Source organism: Gossypium hirsutum, chromosome A09 (assembly GCF_007990345.1).
Source record: "Gossypium hirsutum isolate 1008001.06 chromosome A09, Gossypium_hirsutum_v2.1, whole genome shotgun sequence".
NCBI lineage: Eukaryota > Viridiplantae > Streptophyta > Magnoliopsida > Malvales > Malvaceae > Gossypium > Gossypium hirsutum.
Window position 1 is genome coordinate 78,143,777 of NC_053432.1, and position 25,586 is coordinate 78,169,362.

Sequence of the window (25,586 nt, forward strand, 5' to 3'; positions counted from 1 at the left end):
GTTACTGAAGTACGGAGCTTTCTAGGATTGGCAGGTTATTATCGCCGATTTGTCAAAGATTTCTCAATGATTACCTTACCGTTGACTCGATTACTACAAAAGAATGTTGAATTTATATGGTCAGACGAATGTCAGCAGAGTTTCGATCAGTTGAAAAAGATGTTGACAGAGGCTCCAGTGTTGACTCAACCAGAATCGGGCGTACCGTTTGTAGTATATAGTGATGCGTCTCTGAGTGGTTTGGGTTGTGTACTTATGCAGTCAGGAAAAGTGGTGGCATATGCTTCCCGACAACTGAAACCGCACGAGAAGAATTATCCTACACATGATTTGGAATTGGCAGCGATCGTGTTTGCTTTGAAGATATGGAGACACTACTTATATGGTGAGAAATGTTATGTGTATACTGATCATAAAAGCTTGAAGTATTTAATGACTCAGAAAGAGTTAAATTTGAGACAGAGACGATGGTTAGAGTTGCTGAAAGATTATGATCTTGTCATTGACTATCACCCAGGGAAAGCAAATGTCGTAGCAGATGCACTTAGTCGGAAATCATCATTATTTGCATTACAGGCATTGAGTGCTCATTTATCTATTAATGAGGATGGTTCTGTACTAGCGGAATTAAAAGCTAAACCTGTGTTCTTTCAACGGATTCGGGAATTACAAGATGAAGACCCAAAATTGATGCTAAAACGACAGATGGTTCAAAATGAGTTAAGCTTAGAATACTCCATTGATGAAAATGGTATGTTATATTATCGTAATAGAATATGTGTTCCAAATAATTTAGACTTGAAAAATGATATTTTATCAGAGGCTCACAGTAGTATGTGTTCTATTCACCCGGGGAGTACAAAAATGTATTGTGATTTGAAGAAAATGTATTGGTGGCCTGGAATGAAACGAGAAATCTGTGAATATGTAGCAAGATGTTTGATTTGTCAACAGGTGAAAGCTGAGCATCAAGTGCCGACAGGGTTGTTACAGCCCATTATGATTCCAGAGTGGAAATGGGAACATGTCACGATGGATTTTGTATCTGGATTACCAGTAACTCCGAAGAAGAAAGATTCGATATGGGTGATTGTTGATCGGTTAACTAAGTCGGCACATTTTATTCCAGTCAGAACAGATTATCAGCTTGAAAAGTTAGCGGAGTTATATGTGTCTGAGATAGTGAGGTTACATGGGGTACCGATATCTATTATTTCGGATCGAGATCCGAGATTTACCTCGAGATTTTGGAGTAAATTACAGGAGGCTCTGGGCACCAAATTAAATTTCAGCACAGCTTTTCATCCCCAGACAGATGGGCAGTCAGAGCGAGTGATTCAGATTTTAGAAGATATGTTAAGGTGTTGTATACTTGAGTTCGGCGGCAGCTGGGAAAGGTATTTACCTTTAGCCGAATTTGCTTATAATAATAGTTATCAAACTAGTATTAAAATGGCACCGTTTGAAGCTCTGTATGGAAAAAGTGTAGAACTCCATTATATTGGACTGAATTAAGTGAATCGAAACTGGTGGGAGTGGACTTGATTCGGGAAACTGAAGAAAAAGTTCGTATTATTCGAGATTGTTTAAAAGCTGCCTCCGATCGGCAAAAATCATATGCAGATTTGAAGAGAAGGGATATAGAGTTTAGTGTGGGTGATCGTGTATTTTTGAAAGTGTCACCGTGGAAGAAAGTTTTGCGGTTCGGCAGAAAGGGAAAACTCAGCCCACGATTTATCGGGCCGTATGAAATCATTGAAAGAATCGGTCCGGTAGCTTATAGATTGGCTTTGCCCCGGGAACTTGAAAATATTCATAATGTGTTTCATGTGTCTATGTTGAGACGGTATAGATCAGATCCATCACATGTAATTCCTCATACGGAAATAGAGCTCCAACCTGACATGACTTATTCAGAGGAACCGGTGAAAATTTTAGCTCGGGAGGTTAAAGAGTTGAGGAATAAACGTGTACCACTAGTTAAGGTGTTATGGAATCGACATGGATCTGAGGAGGCAACCTGGGAAACGGAGGAATTGATGAGATTTCAGTATCCGAATTTATTTCCAGGTACGAAATTTCGGGGACGAAATTTCCTAAAATGGGGGGGAGAGTTGTAATAGCCTGAATTTTTAGTGGTGTCGGAATGGTGATTCGAGATCACTAAATCTGACAAACGAGTAGAAAATATTATAAATTTAGTAAGTATAAGTTAAATGTGAAGTTAGGAAAATTTTTGAAATAGTGAATAGTGTACTAGGAATAAATATTAAAATAATTAAAATAAAAAAAACGAGGTATCGAGACCTCGAAGATTTTAAACCGAGCCATAAATATTTTTAGAAATATTTATAGAGTGTCATTGAGTTGGTATTAAAGTTTCGTTAGAAAATTTTAACGTTTGGATAGTTAATTAACTAAAAAGGACTAAATTGGGAATAGTGTAAAATTTGTTAAATTGTGATTAAATAGCTTAAGTGACTAAAGTGGAGGGATTTAAAAGGCTATTAGACCCAAATTATATGGGCTGGACGGTTGGGTAAGAAAAATCAGCAGAATGTAAGGAGAAACAGGGGCAAAATTGGAAACTTAACAAATTAAACATTTAAAACAAAGACAAAAGTGAAAAATCTAGAGATCTCTTCACAATTTATCAGCAAAAACGCCATAGGAGGTCTGGAATAAGCTGGTTTTTCATATTTTTGAATCATGTAAGTTTAATTCTTGATTATTTCTTCTAATTTTTGTGATTTTGATACTTTTACAATTAGGTCCAACTAATTATTTCATTAGTTTTTGATTCCATGGCTGATTTTGAAAGTTACCATTGATTAGTGTTGGATTTTTATGATGAATAAACATGAAATTGAAGCTTTAATTTTGTTATATGATGATTTTATTAAGTAATTTTGATAGAAATTGATTTTAGGGACCTAATTGTGAAAAAGTTGGGAATTAAGGTTTGGTGTTGCGGTTTTGAGTATGAAAGGCTATGTAGTAGTCTAAAATAGTTGGAAAAAGGTGTTAATTGAGAAAAATTAGATCAATTGAGGGGTTAATTGAGTAGGGATCAAATTGTAAAAACTGTAAAGTTTGGGGTAAAAGTGTAACTTCGAAAATTAAAGGGCATAAATTGTGAAATGAATTAGAATTGAATTAAATGCTGATGAATGAATAAATTTGCATTTTAGATCGAGAACCTGAAACAAGTCGAGGAAAAGAAAAAGTAGCCGATTAGTCCCTGAACTTTTACAAATTCTGCAAATCGATCCAGGTAAGTTCATATGGCTGAAATTTAATGATTAAATGTTAATTTCATGAATTATACAATGTATGATGAAATGTATTTATTGTTGAAATGAGAATAAAATAAAAATGTGAAAATCGAATAAATGATCAAATTAAGTGGAACACCGGATTTGAGTACTTCTGATCAAGAAACAAAGTGATAAGTGGCTACACTTATCTGATCAAGAAACAAAGTGATAAGTGGTTACACTTATCTGATCAAGAAACAAAGTGATAAGTGGTTACACTTATCTGATCAAGAGACAAAGTGATAAGTGGCTACACTTATCTGATCAAGTGATAAAGTGATAAGTGGTAGCTTCAGCTACACTTATCTGATCAAGTGGCAAAGTGATAAGTGGTAGCCTAGCTACACTTATCTGATCAAGGACAAGTGATAAGAGGTCATATGTCAAAGTGAAAGTGAAGTACTCAATTTTCCGTAACCGTTCCTTAATTTTGATCAAGGATGGTAAGTGACAAATGGGCCCAAAGGAATTATGGTAAAAGAATAAGTAGTAGTGAGTTTATACCAAGGAACTCACCAAAGATTGTGGTTGACAGGTAAATTTAGTAATGGTGTATATTGTATAAGTGTACAAGTGTTTGGTAAGATTTATGTTTTATGCCTATGAACTTACTAAGCTTTTCTATAAGCTTACATGTGTGTGTTTATTGTTTTTGTAGATTAACGTATTTATACATTCGGAAGATCGGATCTACATCAAGAATCACACTATCCAGATATACTCCGGTAGTTTATGTTAAGCAACTTTTTGGATTTATATGGCATGTATAGGGAATTGAAGTGAAAAGTAAATTTGAATGTTATGGTTGCGTTAGATATCGAAATATATACATGTTTTTAGTTTGAAATGGTTGATTGGTTGAACTTCATTAGTATTTAAATGAAGTAGATGAAATACTGGAATTGGTTGTGATTTGAAATTTGCAGGGAAGGCTAGACAATTATAAAGGGGTTATATTGAATTTTTTTTTAAAAATTGCAATGGAGCAGTTCTTGGACAGCAGCATTGATGTAACTTTTAAAAATCACCAAAAATAGTGGAAATATAATTAGAAGTTGAGTGAGATATGAAATTAAAGCTGAAAGAGTCTACTTTCATATAAAAGAAGTGGAGTAAGCAAAAGAATTATATACTTTTAGATATTTGAATTTTAGTGAAACAGGGCAAGAATGTTTTTGAAGTCCCCTGTTCTGACTTTAGAAATTCATTAAAAATTGTACAGAAGGAATTTTGAGTTATAATTTATATGTATAGACTCCTTAATGAGTCTATTTTCAGTAGAAATAAGTTTAATCACCATATGAAGCCTTTAATAAGAGATAATTAAATTTTAGTGATGAGTGGTTAGGATAGTCGATTAGTGAAACAGGGGAGACTTCAACTAATAAACTGTACTAATTGGCTAAATAAAAAATTCTGAAAAATTTATGATGAATAGATATATGAGTCTAGTTTTATGGAAAATTTACGGATCTAAATTTCGAGTTTTGTAGCTTGAATTATAATTATTTTAGTGACTGCTGTACAGGAGGACAGCTTTATTATGAATGATGAAATTAAATTTGAAAGTAAATTTTTATGCCCCGAACTTTTAAGTTAAGTCAAGTAACGCCTCATGCTCGACTCCGACCATGGTCTCGGGTAAGGGGTGTTACACATTGATTCATATTTGTATGCACTATAAATTAATATCCAACAATAAATCAAATATTTAATATATAATATGTACAAATCCGCAAAATAATAGGTCGAATGGTGTCAAATAATTAACTTTTTATTATAAATTAATGACTATATATATTTATATAAATAAAAGCTTATATTGTCTTATGTATAAATTGTTTTATATCAAAATATGTTTATGGTCTCTTTACATGGGTATTTGAGTTTTGATCCCCATATTTTAATTTGATATAATTTAATCTTTATTGTTATATTTTATTTGGTTAATACAAATAATTAACATCTTTGACCATTCTGGTTAAAATGTTTACATGGATTTTTTTTCTTAAAACAATAAATTCTAGCTTATCATGTTGCAATATATATATTATTAGAATGGTGTTTTAAAAGAAATTTGTGTTAACATTCTAACTGAAATAGTTATTAATATTAATTATTTGGACTAATAAATGACATTATACAAATAAGAGATTAATTTATGTCAAGTAGAGGTACAAAATTGAAAATTAACCATTACGAGTAAAATTATTTGATAAGTTAAATTAAAATGTAAGGAATAAATCTCAAATTTGAATATAATAAAAGCACCACAACAGAAAATAAACCATACCTTAAAATGCCAAACAAAAAAGGCAATTGTAACTGCCTCCTCTGGTGGGGATTGTTTTTATATATAGGTATAGATTTATTATAATTTGGATTTAGAATTAGAGAAAATGTTTGGTATATTGTTAATGGAATTTTTATAAGTAAATTTGGGTGGATGATAAGTGCATATATGATATGGTAAAAAATAAAAAATGTATATAAAAAAATGGGACATGTGACAGATTTATATCTTTACTTGTGCCATTAAAAAAAATGCACTACCAATGTATCAAATGCTCAACTTTGATATTAACGTAATTTCAAACTAAGGTGTATCTTGACTCGTTTTATTAAATTTAACGAGAAGTTTCATTATTATTATAAATATTAAATTAATAAAATTATTTTAAAAAATTAAAAAAATATACATTATATAATTGTTTTAGAAAATCATAGTTAGGTAATTATATAAAATTACTAGCTTCTTATCCCCTGTAATACATGAGTTAGTTGTATATATTACTTATAATATATTAAAATTAAAAAAAAAACTTAAACATCTTAAAAAATAATATAAAATAATATAGCTTAAATACTATATCAAATAGTGTATATTGTTCAGCACATTGATTGGTTGAATCAATAAATTCTTTTTAATGAATTTTCAAATATTTTTGTTCATTGTAAACTTTTTAACAAAATTTTTATTAATTATAAGTAATTTTTTTAAATCTTTAATTTTATTTATATAATATATACTGTAATAATTTAATTTTATTTGTGATTACTGAAACAATCCATGTTAAATTAATTTGATACTTAGAATTATTCCTACATATATTATACTAGCAACCCTTCAAAAAAAAAAAAGGTTAGAAAATGTAAAATCAGAAATTGCTCTTATATTTGCAACTATATAATACCGGTTCCATATCTCTTTCCCACTCACCCTATATTCCTCATTTTCTCTCTCTACAAAATCTCTGCTCCCCTCTCTTTATTTTATTTTTCTCGACATCCAAACACTCTCTCCACACTTAAAAATTTTGACACTCTTTTGCAGTCTGCTCCTTATAAAATCTCCCTATCTTTATATGTATCCAATGACAAGTTACTATATTGAACACTAAGCTTTCTTTTCCAATTTCCTGAAACATTTTCCAATGGAAAATGACGATAACAGAGGCGACAAGAAGAGTGCCCGGGAAGAGTTTGAGAATTTTGAGTCAGAGGCTAACTCGGTTCCCTTTTTAAAACTCTCTCGAGTCGACTCGTCCGAGTTCACTCGTGTGGAATCCGCCCTTGATTACGTGGACGTTCAGTTGCCGGAGTCAAAGCATATCCAGGAGGATTTGCTGAACTTCCTGGACGATTCCGACCCGGTCATTGGACCTGGACTGGGGATTCAGGGACTTGACTCGGTTCTCAAAAGTTTCGAAGAAGAGATCGTAGTTCCGGCTCAGGCGACGCTACCGGTAACATCGTTGGAAACCCGCAAGTCGAAGCCGGATCTAGGGTTTCTTTTAAAGGCTTCGGATGATGAACTGGGTTTGCCACCGAGTTTTTCGTCTGTTGAGCAGGGCGTTGATATAGAGGGAAGTGTAGAGTTAGGAGCCGATGGAATAGAGGAAATGATGGGATATGAGTTCCCAATTCCGAGTTACGGATCGTTTGACTTCGGAATCGGCGGTGACTCAGATGCCGACAACAAAAATCATAGTAATAGCGGTGATTTTGTGGCGTTAGGAGGCTTGGTCGAACCCATTGTAGAAATTTCGGAGCTAACCTCGTGACCTGAATCGCTTTACGCACTACGGTGCCGTTTGATCTAAATCTTTTCTTTTTTTGAAAAAAAATAGTGGATATGTAGGCCTGTAAATCTTGTTAATTACTAAAATGGTAAATTAAAGGAAAAAAAACTGGGTTGGAGGCGGAAAGACGGAAATAAAATTGGGAATGCAAAGTGGTTGGTGATAAATTTATGCTTTTAAGTGATAAATTCCTGGATAATTATTCTGATGATAAAAGACTTCCAAAGTGGTTTTTTAATTATTTTACTATATTTTAGAAATAAAAGGTAGCATCCTAAATTTAATTGTGTAAACTTTTATTTATTTATAAATATATAAAATGTGCATGTAGCGATGTAAAATTTTAGCTTGATCGCTAATTGTGGCGATTTAGTGAAAACTTGAAAACGGAATCTTGATTTTATAAAATGGGGGAGTCGCCACCGATTTTTTTCTTAACTGTGATCGGACACTTAATAAATCATCTTTTTGAGAAGACATTTATTTTTGAAAAAATAAAGGTCAAATTTAGGTCTACGTGAAAATCTAGAAAAAAATAGGGTTCGGGAGTCGGTTACGCGCGAGGAAGGTATTAGCAACCTTGCGACGCTCAAAATTGGTATCTTGTAAAACACGTGTTATCTTGATTTTTAAAATACAAGTTCAATGTAATATTTTGTCGTAATCCGATTGAAATATGAGAATTTTAATTTTTTGATTCTTGAGGAGGAAGTATCGTTTTAACACGAGTCGATTGATGTTCACCCAACATAGCGATGAAATAACTTAATATTAAACCGGTACATTGCCTTGATTATTGAAATTAATTAAGAAAACATGGATAAGATTTTCGAAATAATACAAAACAAATTGATGTGAAATAAAAATAAATAAAAGAGCCAGAAATAATTTGAAGCAAATAACGAATATGACAATAATATAAAAAAAACAATAACAATGCATGCGATATTAAATGTAATAATAGTCTCAAATACGAGAAAATAATGAATATACATACGCAATAATGCTATTAAGAACTTGTACACCAAAATATATATATAGAAATAGTAATAGTGTCAGAAATGTACTATATATAGTATTTGAAATTTAAACATAAAATAATAAAAATATATATATAACTTGTATTATTAAAAAATATATATATAATATATACATATATATATGTATAAAATGAATATTGAAAAATATATGTACATAGTATATATAGAAATATATATACATGATATAATATGTAAAAATATAACACAGTATTCGAAATATATGCATGATAAAACGTAATATTAAAAAGTATATACACATAGAAATGCGTATGTAATATAACGTTTAAATATTTACATAATATATATATTTGGAATAATGATATATATAAAAAAAATCCTATTACATAAATATATACCTATATATATCAAATATATATATAATAATAAAACAGGTACTAAGGTTAATGACAATAAATAAGGATAGAAATATATGTATGAAGTAGCGTAAAAATATATGGTTAATAAAAATAAAAATAGAAATAAAAAATATACATGATAATACTACATAAATATATATTTTTTTTAAAATAAATACATAATAACATTAGAATAAAATAACAAGTATAGTAATAACTAAAAGGATATATAAAAATAATACCATATAGAAAGTATATTTATATACCGGTATAATAAAATAAACCAATATTAATAATAAATATAATAGGGTAAAATAGATATAATAATATGTACATAATACAATAAAACGTATATACTTATGTGATAAAATGTGAGAAAATGTACACGACATATATAAAAATAAGGTGTTTAAAATACATGCATAATATAGTATTTAAGATGTACACATAAGATAGTACAAAAACATAACTAACGTGATATTAAAATATATACATATAACATAGTATTTAGGAACATATATAAGATGATATAAAAATATATACATGGAAGATTATAAGAAAATATAACTAATAATATTGAATATATATATACATAATATATATATAACATAATATTAAAAACACATATATATAATATGAAAAAAGAAATTATATATAATATAATACATAAGTATATTAAATACGCGTACACAAAAAATTATATACTAAGATATATAACAAATACAATAAATATAAATAGTATACAAAGATTATAATTAATAATAATAAACAACAGAAAATGAAAAAAGGTAAATTGAAAATAAAGCAGTAACTAACAAAAGGACTAAATCGAACATAAAACAAAGTTTTCGGGCGAAATTAGAAATAAAATAGGACAGAAGGCCGAATTGCAACGCGCGCATGACTTAGAGGGACCAAAAGCGCAATATTCCTAGTTATTAAAACGCTCGTTTAAATGGACCAATTTGTAAAACAGATTAAATTTCAGGGCCGATCTGTAATCCGAAGATAACTTGATTGCGAAAGATAAAATTACGGAAGGACCAATTGCAAAAATATACCATTGAGTTAAAAACACCTAGATTCTGAAGCAGGGTTCGGGTCGAATCGGGTCGGGCAGAGTAAAACGACGCCGTTTCACTGCTTAAATGCAGTGCCCAAAACGACGCCGTTCCAGACCCCTATAAAAGTTAAAAAATTTTGAAAATTTTTCATTTCTGCATGTTGAGGAGAAAAAACAAGAGAGAGGGGGCTCATTTTCTCTGGACTAAGTCCAGAATCCGGCCCGGAAGGCTATCGTCACTATCGCGTATATATATGTATACGTATGAGTAGAAAAAAAAGAAGAAAAAGAAGAAGAAAAATAACAAAATAATAGATGAAACCGATTCAAAAAGACAAAAGGGCACCTTCGATTTTTTTGATTTTGATTCTCGCTTTTTGGGTATCTGTTTTTTATGTTGTTCTTGTATATTTCCTCATTTAGATCACTGCTTGCACATATATTTGCAATTATTTTCGTATTTATTCCAGGATCCCCCTGTTACATTCGTTTTTTGTTGGCTTTATAGTCGAATGAAATACAACATTTTTTCTACTGTTTCGTGTTGTCTGCTGCTTCTTTTTTGCTTTGCGTGTTTCCTTTCATTTTGCAGGTGATACGGGCGATGGGACTGGGTTAGGTAGTGGCAGCAGACAAAGGGATGGGCATGCTGGCCTAGCCACGGCGGCTGACAGTCGGAGCAAGTGGGGAGGCTGAGAATGAGGCTAGGGTTTCGGTGGTAAATGGGTTAGTTTAGATGGGCTTGGGTAGGTTTAGTTTGGGTTAGTTTGTATTAGATATTGGGCTTTGTAATTTTAATGGGTTTAAAATGTTGTAAACAGGCTTATGGGTTTAGGGATTGGGTTTAATTAGGCTCCGAGTATGGGTTTGAAAATGGGTTAAGGGGTTTGGATGTAAACGGGCCCGAGTCATTTAAAACAGCCCAAAATTGGCCTATAACAGCAAAATGTTTGAATCATAAATCAAACATAATAACTTTAAAATGATTTAGACGAATTAATAAAACAAAGCTTATATATAATTTACATATGGAATCAAAAGTGTTTTTTTAAGCAAGTAGAATGCATTTTTGAGTAATAAAAAATATTAAATTATTATAATCGGAGCATTTGAGTGATCAAAACATAGAATTAAATAATTATATTACAAACAAATTAATAATTAATATAATTTAAACTAAATTTAATAAATTAATTAAACTAACATCACCCATGACAAGAAAAGTTGGAGATTTACACGTAAAATTATATATGATAGATTTCGAATTTAAATTTATATATAGTCGAGGTTTGTGGTTATTTTTCCAATAATATTAGAATTTACTTTTATCTTTTAGAAATATAATGTGTTTTATTATTATATTTAAAATGTAAAAATTAAACTATTTTATTAATACGGTTTTTTTCATTTGGATTGAGAGAGAGCCAGCAAGAAAATTTGGTACTTTTTTTAGACTTAATTGGAAATATTTAATAAAAATAAAAATAATTACTTTCTATATTTTAAAAAGAAATTGTTTAAGGTTTGAATATATTTCATAATGCACAAGTATACGCTAATTTTTTGTATGCATCAATATTTAACAATATTTTTCATATCTTTTGAGAGATAGGAAAGGTAAGAGAAGGAAAAATAATGCCGTGAGCTTAATAATTATTTTTAGGATGAATAGGGAACAATGTCATATGCTTTACTATTTCAATGCTTTATTATTTTAGTGGTTGAAATTGTTTCGAGTTATCTTTTAGTTTGAAATTTAAACGTCTTAAGCCTCAAAACATTACAAGCTTAGAAGACCTATGTGAGCTAAACATTTCCTTTATACTATCTTCTTGATTTGTTTATAATTAGCTTAATGGATGTTTTTGATTCACATTTTGTGCCTACTACGTATCTATATAGTTTATGTTGGTTAACACAATCGAGTATTTATTCATTTGAATTGCTTCTAGGTCTGTTAGTTCTTTAGAGAACTAGGTATATTTGTTTTAGGAGTGCTTGAATTAGCTAAACATCAATCTTAAATTGCACGTGAGATATGTCATGTACAAATTCAATATTTGATTGACATGCTTCTTATTGTTCAACACATTCCAAAGGTTGTCTTATGCATGTTTTGTGTGATTTCTTGAGGACAAGCAATGGCTTAAGTGTGGTGGAGTTTGATATGAAATAATTTGATATGTCAAATTAGACTCTCTCGAGTACTCAGTGAGCTAGTTTTCAAATAGTTTATGAGTTTTTTAAAATTTTAAAATATTCTTAAAATTTAATTTTTTGAGACCCAAATTGCCAAAATTATTCTATTAGGAGTCCAATGATTGATTTGAGTTTGTGCAAGAAGATAACTACGGTCAAACCTTAAAGAAAATATCAACTGCTTTGGGTGTCACGACACTGATGCATGTATCTCATGACATCAATCCTCCATTACCTCAGGGGAGCAAAACTTCAACGAAAAACCAACCTGGAGCAGTCTACTGAGGATGTTGTGGCACCAAGTGTGTTGTGTCACAACACTGAACCTCAATATCTCGACTTTAAGCCTTTAAGGTCACAACTTCACTATTGATGGTTGAAATTGAAGAGACAGGGCCACCGTTGTCGTGACGCCGAGAACCCCCAAACCAAGATTGTGCCTATTGCCATGAATGTCACGACAGTGAAATCTCACAAGTGAAAAATTTGTGGAGGCAATTTTGTATCCAAACAAACTTGAAGTTACTTTTTATTTAAGGACATAATTATCAACATTAGGTTAAATATTAGTAGATTGTAAATATTATTTTATAAGATTTCTGGAGTAGATTTTTGGTGGTTGAACATTTTCCTTACATCCAATATTTTTAGATTAGATTAGATTTCTTTTTTTTTCTTTTTTTTTCTTCTTATTTTTAGATTAAGTTTTCTTTTCTTTTTAGAATAGACTTCAATTTTTGTTGCTTTCTATTTCTTCTTTTCTTGTTGAAGACTATGCAAGAGAGAGATGATTAAACTTTTGAGCTTAATTGGATTTTCATCAATTAAATGAGCATTTTCTTAAACTCTTTACTTTTATGCCTACCATGTGTTTTAATGAAATGTTTGTTTGAAATTTAAGTTTGATTATGTGCTAATGTTTGTTCTTGATTAATTGGTTTTCGATTATATTGAAATGCTTAATACGCTAGAATTGATACCTCTAATGAAAAATCTAGATAAGTGAGATCGATAAGAAAGTTTATTGTTGATAGTTCGGTATACTTATATTGGATAATGAGACCAAGAGAAGAACTACTTGTCTAAGTGAGATCAAGAGAAGAACTTAGTAGGTAATTCCAAATTAGGATGAGACTAAGAGGAGATTCCTTGTTAGAAGTGGAAAGCAATATAATCAGACTAGGTTATTAGTTTAACTAGTAATCGACTAATCGATTGACAATTGTTATATCATTATCATTATCTAAAACAATAAGAAGAAAGTTTAACTTAGTTTATTTAATTGATAGTTTAAATTTAATTTATAAATAATTTATATTTAATTTCGCACTAATAATTTTCAACTCAATTAAATTAGTAATTGCTAAATTATAAGTAATTGACAAACACATTAATCAATTTGACAATCATTTGTGTTCGATCATTGAAATACTCAAAGTATTTAATTATAACACTTATAATATTACAACTTGAACTCACTTTTAAATTCTTAAAATTTGTGTTGATTTCATAATATCAACGCGCACATGCCGAGGCATGGTTACTGGGCCCCTACGCTATGTCCCTTGGTACCACAACCTGAACATCCTATGCTAAATACAGTGTTCGCCGAAACTATATTTCATAATTGTAAGTTAACAAAACAATGAATGATAATTATGTATTGAAACCGTAGCCCTTCTAAAATGCTAAGTAACTAACTTCTTAATTTACATATCTATCAATTTCAATTTGGATCAATTTCAATTTGGATCCGTGTCAACTCCTAATAATAGGTGGTGTGACTCGAGTTAACCTTAAAACTACAATTATTTTTCAAATCTATCAAAAATACTATAAAAAACTGAATCTTAAAACTCGTGCCTACATTGCACATAATGTCTTTTAACCTTTTCGCTAACGAAAAAGAGAACGGATGAGTAGAGATTAATGCTATAAACAACATCCACATCTATGCCATATATGAAGGAGGGTGCTACAACAGTTCAATTGCTCTATTTTCTGATTAGCCGCATTATGTGAGACCGGTGCATGAAAGCCAAAATGGCAAAATCTTGGGTATTACTGCAAGGTCCTCCGGCAACAACGAATACATCAACCAGCCAAGGCCCCCTGTTTATCTGTCATTAAATGGACCGCGGATGATGTATAATATGTAGACTGTATCATATTAGTTGAACTCTTCGTTGCTCATATCATTTATTGATTGATTCTCGACCAATGAATGTAGTCTTTAATGGACTTCTTTTAAAAATAAAAAGGTTATTTTATAATTGTTTAGAAAAAGATGGAATATATTGGTAATAATTTTTAAAAATTATATTTAAATGAAGATTAAACAAGCTTAAAATTACCACATTATATCTCTATCCCAAAATTAGGCGTAGTTAACCGAATTGGATTAAAAACGAGCAACAGAGAGGTCGTTTTGTAACCCTTTTATTATTGGTTGAGAAATGTTTTTAAATATACTGTGTAGTTTACTCAATAAAATAATATCTGCTCATTCTTATCCTCTCGCTACTCTCCACTCAAATGGCGCTATCCTTAACCATCAGCAGTGGCACCAGTAGCAGTAGCAATGCAAATGGGGGCCCAATCCTTCCCAACAACCAGCTACCCTTCGGCCTCCCTCATCGCCGCAACGTCCTCTTCCCAATCTCCCCCAGAACCTTCCACTTGACCTCCGCTGCCAAAAAGTTCTCTTCCCGAACCGGACGCTTCGATAGCAAGAACCGGAGGAGCAATCTCACGACAAAAGAACAAGACGAGGAACAGGAGCTCAAACGGACGGGGGAGATTGAAGAATCAAACATTGCTGTTGGAGTTGGATTAGAGGACGTTGGTGGGAGTTCGTCTGAGATTTCGGCTGATGGTAAGCCGTTCCCGGATCTTCCGGGCCTTCAGCCGGATTTATGGGAAGGTCCTAAGTGGGATGTTCTCGGTTTCCTTGTTCAGTATTTGTGGGCTTTTGGCATCGTTTTCGCGGTATCTCTCAAAGCTCTTTATCTCTGCCTTTTTTTTCCGTTGTTCAGTTTTGTTGTGCTGATGCCTGAAATGATCGATATTTGAATTCATATAAGCCTATGAAGGATTAGGATTATGGGTTTAAATCAAAGTTAAAAAATTTAACAATATGATAGCTTCTGCATGCTGGTAAAGGGAAAAAAATCTACCCTGTATCCAAGTGGTGGTTAGAACTTGAACTTGGGTTTGGAGATTTTAGTTGCAAAGTTCAAATGAGAATTTATGAGCCGGGGATGTGCCATAAGAAAATAATGAAATTCTGCTTGTGTTAGAGTCCAAAGCTCTATTGTGGAGTTATAGGGAAAAGGACTGAGAAAGAATGTTCATACTCGAGAGATTTTTTGTAGATTACATTTCCTCAGGAGGGGGATAAGGGAATGAATTAAAAAGTTCAGGTAAACACTAAATAGGCACCTGTGAAATTTGGAGAATTATGGGAGATTAATCTGAAACTTTATTCGAATTTGGTGGCTGCAACAAGGTAGCCTGGACTATTTCTTGAGATTTTCTTTTCTTGGGTTTGTGATGGGAATTAAGGAAGGTGAACAGCATGCAGCACCCAGACTTGCTAGGCTTGATTTTGTGCTGACCAAATGTGAAGATGTAGTTCCCGAGTTTGGTGAAACATGGAAACTATTCTGTCGTTATGGTTTAAAATTTTATGCTAATATACATCATAAAGGAAACAAATGACCCTGCCCCTCATTTTACCTTGCATGGAATTTGTAGAATGTTACATCCTTCAGTAGAATCAGTAGCGCTCAGAGTTTCCTCTATGTAATTTCTTCATCTTATACTATAAGAAATATCGATGTAACTTAGAGTACTTGACACAATTGAAATCCATTCTTAAAGACCAAAGTTTATGACAGCTTTCTAACCTTACGCACAAAACATTCGTTTTCATAATATTTTTCATTGGATTAAGCACTGCCTTCTTTTTTGTAATACGTTTAGTTGGTAGCGCTAGTAGTTTCTTCTATTTCATGGTCGATGTTGACTATCTGTTAGATTCATTCATGGATTACTCAAAAGGTGGTTTGAGAAGTAGGTGGGTGATTGATCTAGACCTGTTGCAGACCAATTTATATACTTCTATGAAGACACTTGGTTAAGATTTGTCTCTTTCGTATGGTTGAAATACTTGAAAATCCAATAAATTTTAGTCCTTGGTGAATTGGTTTTCTGGGGAAGGGAGAGTATCCGAGTTGTTTATTTCAATAATAGGCTGGACCTACCCTGTTGTACTTTTTCTTTTCACTATAACTAGGAAAGAACCTTGGCATTTCAAAATTCATTGCTATCCATGGAACAGGTGAGATATTTTGCTTGTTTCTGGTTAGAAAAGGCACTATTTGATGATACTTGAATCCGAGTTTTGCATTTTATTGTATCAGTTAATTGCATGCGGGATTGCTGTGGCTACTTACAATGAAGGGGCAACGGATTTTAAGGAGACTCCTGCATACAAAGAGTCGATCCAATCTCAAGAGCTTTTAGAACAACCTGATGCCTCTAATTCAGATGTCTTTGAATCAAATCCTACTGAAGTTGCACCCAGTTTGGAATAGTTGCTGAAAGTGGAATCAGATTCTGCCCTAAACCATCGACTGCTTTTCTAATGAACGCTCTCGGCCTTGGAAGTTAAGGGACATTTTTCAGAGGATGGATGCTAAAGTTGCAGACAATGGTGATGGCTAATTAATATCATGTAAAGCAAAATTCATAACAGCTCATAAAAGTTGACACTGTTAAACTGTTCTACCCTTATTTTTGGTTTATAATCAAGTCCTTAAATTATTCGGGATTATATGAAAAGAATAACAAACGGAATAAGCATCTCATGGTATGTTAATTGAGAAAGCTATATAAATACAATTATTCTTCAAATTGTCTTTTGCTATAATCGGATTTGGAACAAATACAAATCCAAAATTATGCCTTTTCCTTGGTTCGAAAGAGAATAAAGCTTAGCAAATAAGCAATAAACGGATGCTTTCTCCAGCAAGAGAAATGGAACTACGTGTCTACAACAACTACTCCAATAGGTCAAGAATACATTAACTAATAGGCAATAGGCTATGCCAAACATCCCATGTAAGAATCAGATTCCAATATCATAAGAGATAAAAAGAATCTCAATATATTAACTAGTTTTCTTCACAAATTAGGGTTTATTTCCAGTTATGTGCACGATTCGAGTATGGTGATCTACATTTTTTTTTTTGTATTTTCATGTTTGTTTTATTGTCTAGGTTTGAAGTTTGTGGATGCATACACTATTTTTTATATATATAAAAAATGAAAAACGAAATGCATGATACATTGTATTATAATATTTAGTATCTTTAATTACTTTTGTTATACTAACAAGTTTGATCATGATTCCTTTTTCATTCTAAACAAATTCCCATAATTTTTTTTGCCTTTTTAACAGGCAACTTTTTTTTCTTTGTAATTCAAACCCCTCATTCTTTGGAATCTCGAGAGAACTCCTGCTGCAGTCTGCAGGCTTCATGACAGAAAGGGCAAGTTCCCCCCATTTTCCACTGATTCTTTCAAATGTTTTTTGAACTTATTGTTTCAATCAACTCTTCATTTATATTAATGCATTGCAGATTTGTTGCATGGTGATGAGGATCAACATTGACTGCAATGGGTGTTATAGAAAAGTAAGAAGAGCCCTCCTTGATATGAAAGGTTAGATCAAAATATTCATCATCATAAGATTTACTTTGCTTAATAAGAACCCTAAAGATGGTCATTTGTTTTCTTTGTAATAAATGTTATGATATAGAGTTGGAAACGCATTTGATAGAGAAGAAGCAGTGCAGGGTAAGCGTCTGTGGGAGATTTGTCCCGCGAGATGTGGCCATCAAAATAAGGAAGAAGACGAATCGAAGAGTGGAGATATTGGAAATACAAGAATTTAGCGTCAACGATGAGCAAACTCACGAAGAGAAGCCATTGATGATCACTTCTAATACTTGGAACCTTGAATCCAACCAAACCCATATTGAAACCTGTGTAGCATGTATATGATGACTATAAATATTGCATATGGATTAATTCAGTTGATTTGCTTGCATATGTCGAGTGAGAATATACATGTAAACTTCTGATGCATTAGTTATGAAAAACTTGATTAAGGGTTGTGAAATTCAATGTTGGTGTGTATCAATCCTGGTGGTCTCAGGGATGAAAACAGCAAGGTCTGTGCCATTTTACTTTGGTGAATTGATGGCAGCATTACCTCTGTATAATGGATTAAAGCAGATAATTCAAATTTTCAATCAAAATAGAATGTCAAAATTAAATCAGATAATTTGAATATATGATTTTGTTTGATTAAGCTTAATTTCAGACAGGGTGAAACTAGAGAAAGTTGGCAGAGATCTCGAAAAATGATAAAATGGTAAAATTATATTTTTACTTTTAAAAATATAATTTTTTATTTAATAATTAAAAATTATTAAAATATTAAAATTTCATTTTAAATTTCATAAAAATATATATATTCTAATTTTGGCTTCACCCCTAATTTCAAATTTGTTATTCAAATCTAACTTAATCAAGTGAATTTTGAAGATTTTATTAACTAAATATGAGTAACTTGTAAATAGAAACATCTACCTACAAGCCCTTTTAATTCGTATGCCAAAATCATTCACCAAGGATTTGGTATATTGTCAAGGTAGAGCTCTAAATTTGATAGATGATAGGATTCCATCAACATTCTCTCTCTCACACACATGCGTCTTGCCCTTAATTTTTTTAATCAAATTTCTATTTTAACCCTTACGTTATACTCAAATTTAAAATTTAATCATTATATTTTAGTTTTTAGTAAAATTTAATTTTTTTATTTTTATAATGTTATTGGTTAGTCTAAATAATTAGTATTATTAATTATTTTGATAAGTAGCATGAATTTGTATTAAAAAAACCATTCTAACCAAAAAAAAATTGCCGTGATAACTTGTAATGAGTGTTTTTTTTAGCAAAAATGCACATTGATATTTTAACCAATAGAGGAAAATAGAGAAGTAAAGTTTATGCAATCAGGGTAGTCTCTGAGGTATATTATTACATGAATCTAAACAAACTTTACCTAATATATGATTTCAAATACTTCGAGTTCGTCACTGTCATTTTTTCATTCATTTTCTAGATAGTTTTGTTTTATTAAGTTTCGAAATAGATATATTACTTTGGGATTTTTTTGGAAATATCCAAAACGGTACAAGAAAGCAGGGGCGAAGTCATAAATATTTTTTTTAGGGGGTCGATGTTAAATTATAATTTCTATGAGGGTAAAAATATAATTTTTAAAGAATTAAATTAAATTTTTATTATTTTAAAAAAGAAACAAAATATAATTTTATCTTTATTAATTTAAAATTTTAAAAATTTTAAAGTATCAAAATATTAAAAAAATTATTTTTTTCTGAGCCCCAGGCCCTAGATTCGCCCTGCAAGAAAGTGCCGGACAACAGCTTTGAACCGAGTGGTTGCTGTCCGAAAGAGACTTTGGACAACGTTGGGTTTGGTGATCACAGCTTTTGGTTTTTGTATTTATAATGCCTTAGGTTTGCTTGCACGTTTAAATTTGGATTTAAATTGATCAAAATTTCTGTATTGTACTATATTTTTGAGATATTGAATTTTTATATTTTTAATTATAAAATATATAATATTTTTTTAATCCTCAACTTTTATCCCTACGTACAAACTATTTAAAAAATTTATGTTCTTATATTTTCAAAAAGTCCTAAAAATTAAAATTTACAAAATTATTAAAAATGTTCCATAAACATATGAAGAAATAAAAACTATTTACAATTCAAAAAATAAAAATAATATTCTTTTAAATTCATTAAATTATAAAAAATACAAAAAAAATCCAATTTTTTTAACAAATGTGTTATTTGCATCTGTAATGGTAATAAAATCTCTACAATATTTGAGTTATTCATTCAATATACATTAAAATTGAATTTGAACTAGTATTTTTAATCTATAATCTTATTCAAAATTTACATTAATATCCAATTTAATACTGATTGAATCAATAACTCAAACATTGAAGATATCTTATTATCATTCAAGAAATAAATTACATATATTTTTTGTAATTTTTTTTAACATTTAAATAAAATTTTAAGAGATGATACTTTTTTAAAACTATTTTAGGATTTTTTTATTGTAAATATAGAAACTTTTAATTTTTAAAATTTTATCTACTTTTAAACAATAAAGACCAAATTGACAAAAATTGTAAGTATTGAGGGTAACTTTTTTTATAATTATAAAATTAGATGAAAGGATAGGGATTAAACCTCTCAAAATTAAAGTATAGACACTAAATTGTGAATTTCATAAAAATACAGGGACTTTTATCATATTTAAACCTTAATTGCTATTTACTTTTTATTTTTTTTTGTAAATTGTTGTGAAATTTTACATAAAGTTAGTATTTGGTACACTAATTGTGGCAGATTTTAAATGGCATAGTAATTTTAGTTATTAAAATTTGCGTATTTTATCAATTTGATCATAATACTAAAAAGTTTAATAATTTCAAATATTAACGTTTACACATTCTATCAATATGATTTTAATTTTTAAAATTTTAAAAACATTATAATTACATAAAATAAAATAAAATAAAAATATTATGGGAAATAAATATAAGAATATAAAAATACATAAAAACTTTAAACTTTTCCAAATTTTTCAAAAGAAATATTAAGAATATATAAAAAAAGATGTTTTGTTGATGGAAGGCAATCAAGTAAGAAAATATATAATACAAAAAAAGTCTACTTTTTTTCTCAAAATTTTATTCTTTTTCAAAATTAAAATTATCGGCGACCACAAAGTACTAGTCTTATGTCACAGGCCAAGATACAAAACTCGTGATTATCTCATAAAATGTATCCCATGAAGGTCAAATGATTAAATAGAGATTATTTGACTCATTAGAACTAATTCGATTTAAAAAATTGTTGAAGAAACTTAGTTAGCTCAATGAAGAAGATATGGAAAGTTAGGCTACATTCATTGGTAAATAAACTAACCTTAAAATATTAAAGAGAATAATACATTATAAGATTAAATTTGATTTAATTATGTAATCTTGTAGGTTAGACTTCATCTCGTCCGTCGATATAATTTAGCTAAACTGTTAGATTTAAAGAGTTCAATTATAAATAAAGAGTCTTCCCTCAATTATAAATCATTCATTAATCTATTATATGCTATATTCTTTAAAAATAAATACTTAAATACGAATTATCGCACAAATTACGAAATTGAAATTCTAACAGGAATACTTGATCGTGGTTATCCTACTCTTAAAACCCGTCAAAGGATATGAAATTCGAAACCCACAACCCGTCAATCTATGAGACACCAGTATATGTGGTCCTCCAGATACTAGATTAACCTCCTTCAAATCCACATTGCCTCTTCACCATTCGGATTGTTCGAGTTGTTGAAAATGGGTGGAATTTATGTTGGAAAAAAGACAAAACATCCCCATCAACTAAAAATATGGATATTAAATTATTATTTGCTTTCAAAAAGGAAAAAAGATTTGTTTTATAAGGATCGTTGGAATGGCGGCCCACATGGGAATGGACGGTTGAAACGTGAAAGACCTTTCCACTGATTCCTACTTTGATAAGTAGGTTCGGCATTTACGATGCCGTCTCATACTTTTCCCCTCCCTTCCCTCTTACTTCCCTGCTTCTCGTCACCCTTCCATCATCTCTTTAAAAAAATTTTGAATCCGTCCTCCTCCAGGAAAGAAAAATTCTCCCCACACTCTATATTCATATTTTATGAACCATATGTAGAAAAAGAAAAACAAGTTTCTGTTTCTTAATGGCTGCCAAGCTGGGTTCGTTTAGGCACTCCCTGCTAGAGAAAAAGGGGAGAACAAAGGGGTGCCCAGTACTGGGATTGTACGAGGAAGAAGAAGAGCAGGGGAAAATATGCTTTTCTTACAGGTTGGTAAGCGACAAAGTGACCGGGTTCTCAAAAAAGGTTCAAGATGTTGCACGCAAGGCATGGCAAATGGGAATATCGGATCCCAGAAAGATTGTTTTCTCTGCCAAGGTGGGTCTTGCCTTGATGCTTATTTCTTTGCTTATCTTCTTGAAAGAACCCATCAAGGAGCTCAGTGAACACTCTGTTTGGGCTATTCTTACTGTTGTTGTCGTCTTTGAATTTAGTATAGGTACGTAATTTTACTCGTAATCATGCTTCTATTAATTTCTTTATTTCTTTATTTATTGTTGTCTTGGTTTTTGAAAACACACATCCCCTGGTTTCTTTAACGATTTTATTATTTCCTTCTCTTATGGTTGGAACAATTGGTTTTATGAACTGAAAATAACACCGTAATTGATTAAAACTAAACAAATAGAAATTCTGAATGAATTAATACCATAAATGTTTTTTTCCCCTGTAGGAGCAACTCTTAGCAAAGGATTTAACCGTGGGCTAGGGACATTATCAGCTGGAGGTCTTGCATTGGGTATGGCTGAATTGTCCCAATTGGCTGGAGAATGGGAAGAAGTTGTTATTGTTCTTAGCATCTTTGTAATAGGTTGGGTTTCGTGGTCATCAGTTGTGTTTCAACTCTCATGTAGTATGCTGTTAATTAGTAGTATCTTCACGAGTTACTCGTAGGTTTACTCTGACATGACACACATTACCAGGATTCTTTTCAACTTATGCAAAACTTTACCCAGCAATGAAGCCTTACGAGTACGGTTTCCGCGTGTTCACGTTGACGTATTGTTTCATAACGGTATCCGGGTATAGGACAGGGGAATTCGTCCATACAGCAGTGACGCGATTTTTGCTAATAGCACTTGGTGCCAGTGTTAGTTTAGTTGTTAATATAGGCATTTACCCCATCTGGGCCGGTGAGGATCTGCACAACTCGGTGGCTAAAAATTTCATGAGTGTGGCGAATTCTTTAGAAGGTTAATATGCATCTAATGTTTACTTATTTATCTCTACGAATTTCAAAAGTAATCTATCATTCTCATGCTTATTTACTTCCACATTTGGTCAGGATGTGTTAAAGGTTACCTTAACTGCGTTGAATATAAACGGGTCCCTTCAAAAATTCTAACTTATCAAGCTTCAGATGACCCGGTTTACAGTGGCTACAGATCAGCTGTGGAATCGTCGAGTCAGGAGGAAGCTCTGGTAATTTTTGTTGTACTTTTGTTGCATCTTGAACTTGGTACTTGAAATTTTAATTTTCTTGTATTTATTCCGTTTTTCCTTCTTTTTCTGTTCCTATGCAAAGTTGGGCTTTGCCATCTGGGAACCACCGCACGGTCCATACAGGTCACTTGGTTACCCATGGAAGAATTATGTCAAAGTAAGTGGAGCATTGAGGCATTGTGCATTCATGGTCATGGCATTACATGGCTGTATATTTTCAGAAATACAGGTACTTATTCATACCTATCTCGAATGTATGCAATTGATGGTCAATACCACATTCTTCCTGCATTGTTTTTTCTATAGCAGTGTGGCACTAGGATCCCTGAGTCATTGGCTTCCCTTTTTTCATTTAGCAGTTATTCATTTAGCAACAGGTTTATTGCTATGTTGCTTTGACTGTTCAGTTTTCTTTAAGCACATCCATATCCAACGCATATTAAGACATAGGTATAGGTATGTTTATTGAGAATCACAGTTTACTGATAGATGATTACCCGTTACAATTCTTCCCCTTATTGACCATCGTAATTGCTACTTTTTTTAATTTATTTCTCTTAAAAAAGAGATGGGTTCATGTATTTTGAATAACAATATTTGTATGTGTAGGCTCCACCGGAGACAAGTGTTCTGTCAAGAACTTCAGAGGGTAGGCACTGAAGGTGCTAGAGTGTTGCGTGAGCTAGGGAACAAAGTAAAAAGGATGGAGAAATTAGGTTTTACTGACATTCTATGTGAAGTAAGTGAGGCTGCAGAAGAGTTGCAAAGGAAAGTTGACCGGAAATCATACCTCCTTGTCAATGCCGAAAGTTGGGAAATTGGGAACCGACCACAGATTCTATTAGAGCCCCAAGATTTTCTTAGCTCGGATGGTGAAGAACACAAAGTCCTGGGTTATAAGTCCTTTAGTGAAACAGTACTTGATCTCAGATCGGTTTCCATGCCAAATAATTGGGATTACCTCAATACCAATGGGGATGTCAACCCCATTGTCTCTCCCGGCACACCCTCTGAAGATTTACTTCAGCAGCAGATATCATGGTCAGCACGACCTACGTTTAACCCCGATGCGAAGAAACTTCCGGAAGAGTCAAAAACATATGAGAATGCAAGTGCATTGTCATTGGCAACATTTACTTCACTTTTGATTGAATTCGTTGTAAGGTTGCAAAATGTTGTTGATGCATTCGAAGAGCTGAGTGAGAAAGCAAACTTTAAGGAACCTGACGAGCTACCAGCAGCAGCTGCAGCAAGAGAGTCCATTGGCTTTTGGTCCAAATTGTTTAGAAGCCTGAAGTTTTAGAATTTGCATAAAACATAGTAGTTAAGAATTAGAAAAGTAGGAAATGGAATTGCTTGGAGCCTAAATCCGGCGTTACACCTTAAGATCTGAACCTCAACATGTAGGATTTTAACAAGTCTCTTCCCAGTATAATGTTCTATAACTTAATGAGATCGGATCTAATAGAATGGAATGGAACGTGAGGTGAAAACTGCTGTCTTAGCCAGACACGACTTAAACCAACAGTGTACAAGGTTGTAGGGTAAACATTTTGACCTCTTAACTGCAACTGCTGTAGCCAAGACTTCTATGTTATCATCCATCAATCCATGTTAAAACTAGTCCATTCGAACCAGCAAGTTTTAGACGGGTTCGATCTTTGTTATTCGAGAAGTACAACATGAAACTGCGATTGTTTTCAGGTTATGAGGTGGAGAATGTTATGATTTTCTTTATTGTCCTTGATCCCATTTCTCCCCTGGTATCACTTCAATGCTGCTTTGAATGGCTTCCCAAGCATCCAAGGGTTAACCCTTTTCTTTTCTGTATATTTAAGAGTTGGCTTTTGGTGAGTTGCATCGGTCGTTAATAGCTCAAGCTTATTGCTGTTGAAACGTAACTGCTGACTTTTTCGGTGAATGCAAACATCATCATTGCTTCTTTTGAAGTAATGTTTTATTGAGCTTGCCTGAATTTCAAACAAATTCGAAGTTTTATCTTAGTCAGTAGTTTCGATCACTGGTCAGGTCACGGTTTGGCCTAACCAGCTCAGAAATTAAAATATTTAAGATTGTTTTTACAACTAAATTTAAATAATTATTTTTTGGTACAAAAATATTTTTTTATTAATAAATAGTAATTCGGTCAAGTCCAGCTGGATTAATTTACGAAGTGAACTGTTTAAATCTCGGTACAGGTAGGTCGACTCTATTGGGCCGAGTGGGTAGCCAAATACGGGTATATCGAATATATT

The 25,586-nt window shown here is 31.8% G+C and overlaps 3 protein-coding genes across 3 annotated transcripts; all 3 read left to right on the forward strand.

Moving 5' to 3' along the window:
• Positions 1–14,285: 14,285 nt before the first annotated feature.
• LOC107930264 (uncharacterized) lies at positions 14,286–16,894 on the forward strand. The gene is made up of 2 exons (XM_016861870.2): positions 14,286–15,045; positions 16,482–16,894. Exons 1-2 carry the CDS (start codon positions 14,593–14,595, stop codon positions 16,653–16,655), a joined length of 627 nt encoding a protein of 208 aa, XP_016717359.1. The 5' UTR covers positions 14,286–14,592; the 3' UTR covers positions 16,656–16,894.
• Positions 16,895–17,031: 137 nt separating this feature from the next.
• On the forward strand, positions 17,032–18,239 carry LOC107930265 (heavy metal-associated isoprenylated plant protein 25). The gene is made up of 4 exons (XM_016861871.2): positions 17,032–17,285; positions 17,522–17,612; positions 17,703–17,784; positions 17,882–18,239. Exons 2-4 carry the CDS (start codon positions 17,601–17,603, stop codon positions 18,124–18,126), a joined length of 339 nt encoding a protein of 112 aa, XP_016717360.1. The 5' UTR covers positions 17,032–17,285; positions 17,522–17,600; the 3' UTR covers positions 18,127–18,239.
• Positions 18,240–21,790: 3,551 nt separating this feature from the next.
• Positions 21,791–25,078, forward strand: LOC107930266 (aluminum-activated malate transporter 9). Its single transcript, XM_016861873.2, is given in 7 exon segments — positions 21,791–22,327; positions 22,562–22,699; positions 22,812–23,081; positions 23,174–23,310; positions 23,414–23,560; positions 23,941–23,948; positions 23,950–25,078. Coding segments are annotated over 7 exon segments (1,740 nt in total). The 5' UTR covers positions 21,791–21,972; the 3' UTR covers positions 24,635–25,078.
• Positions 25,079–25,586: the final 508 nt, after the last annotated feature.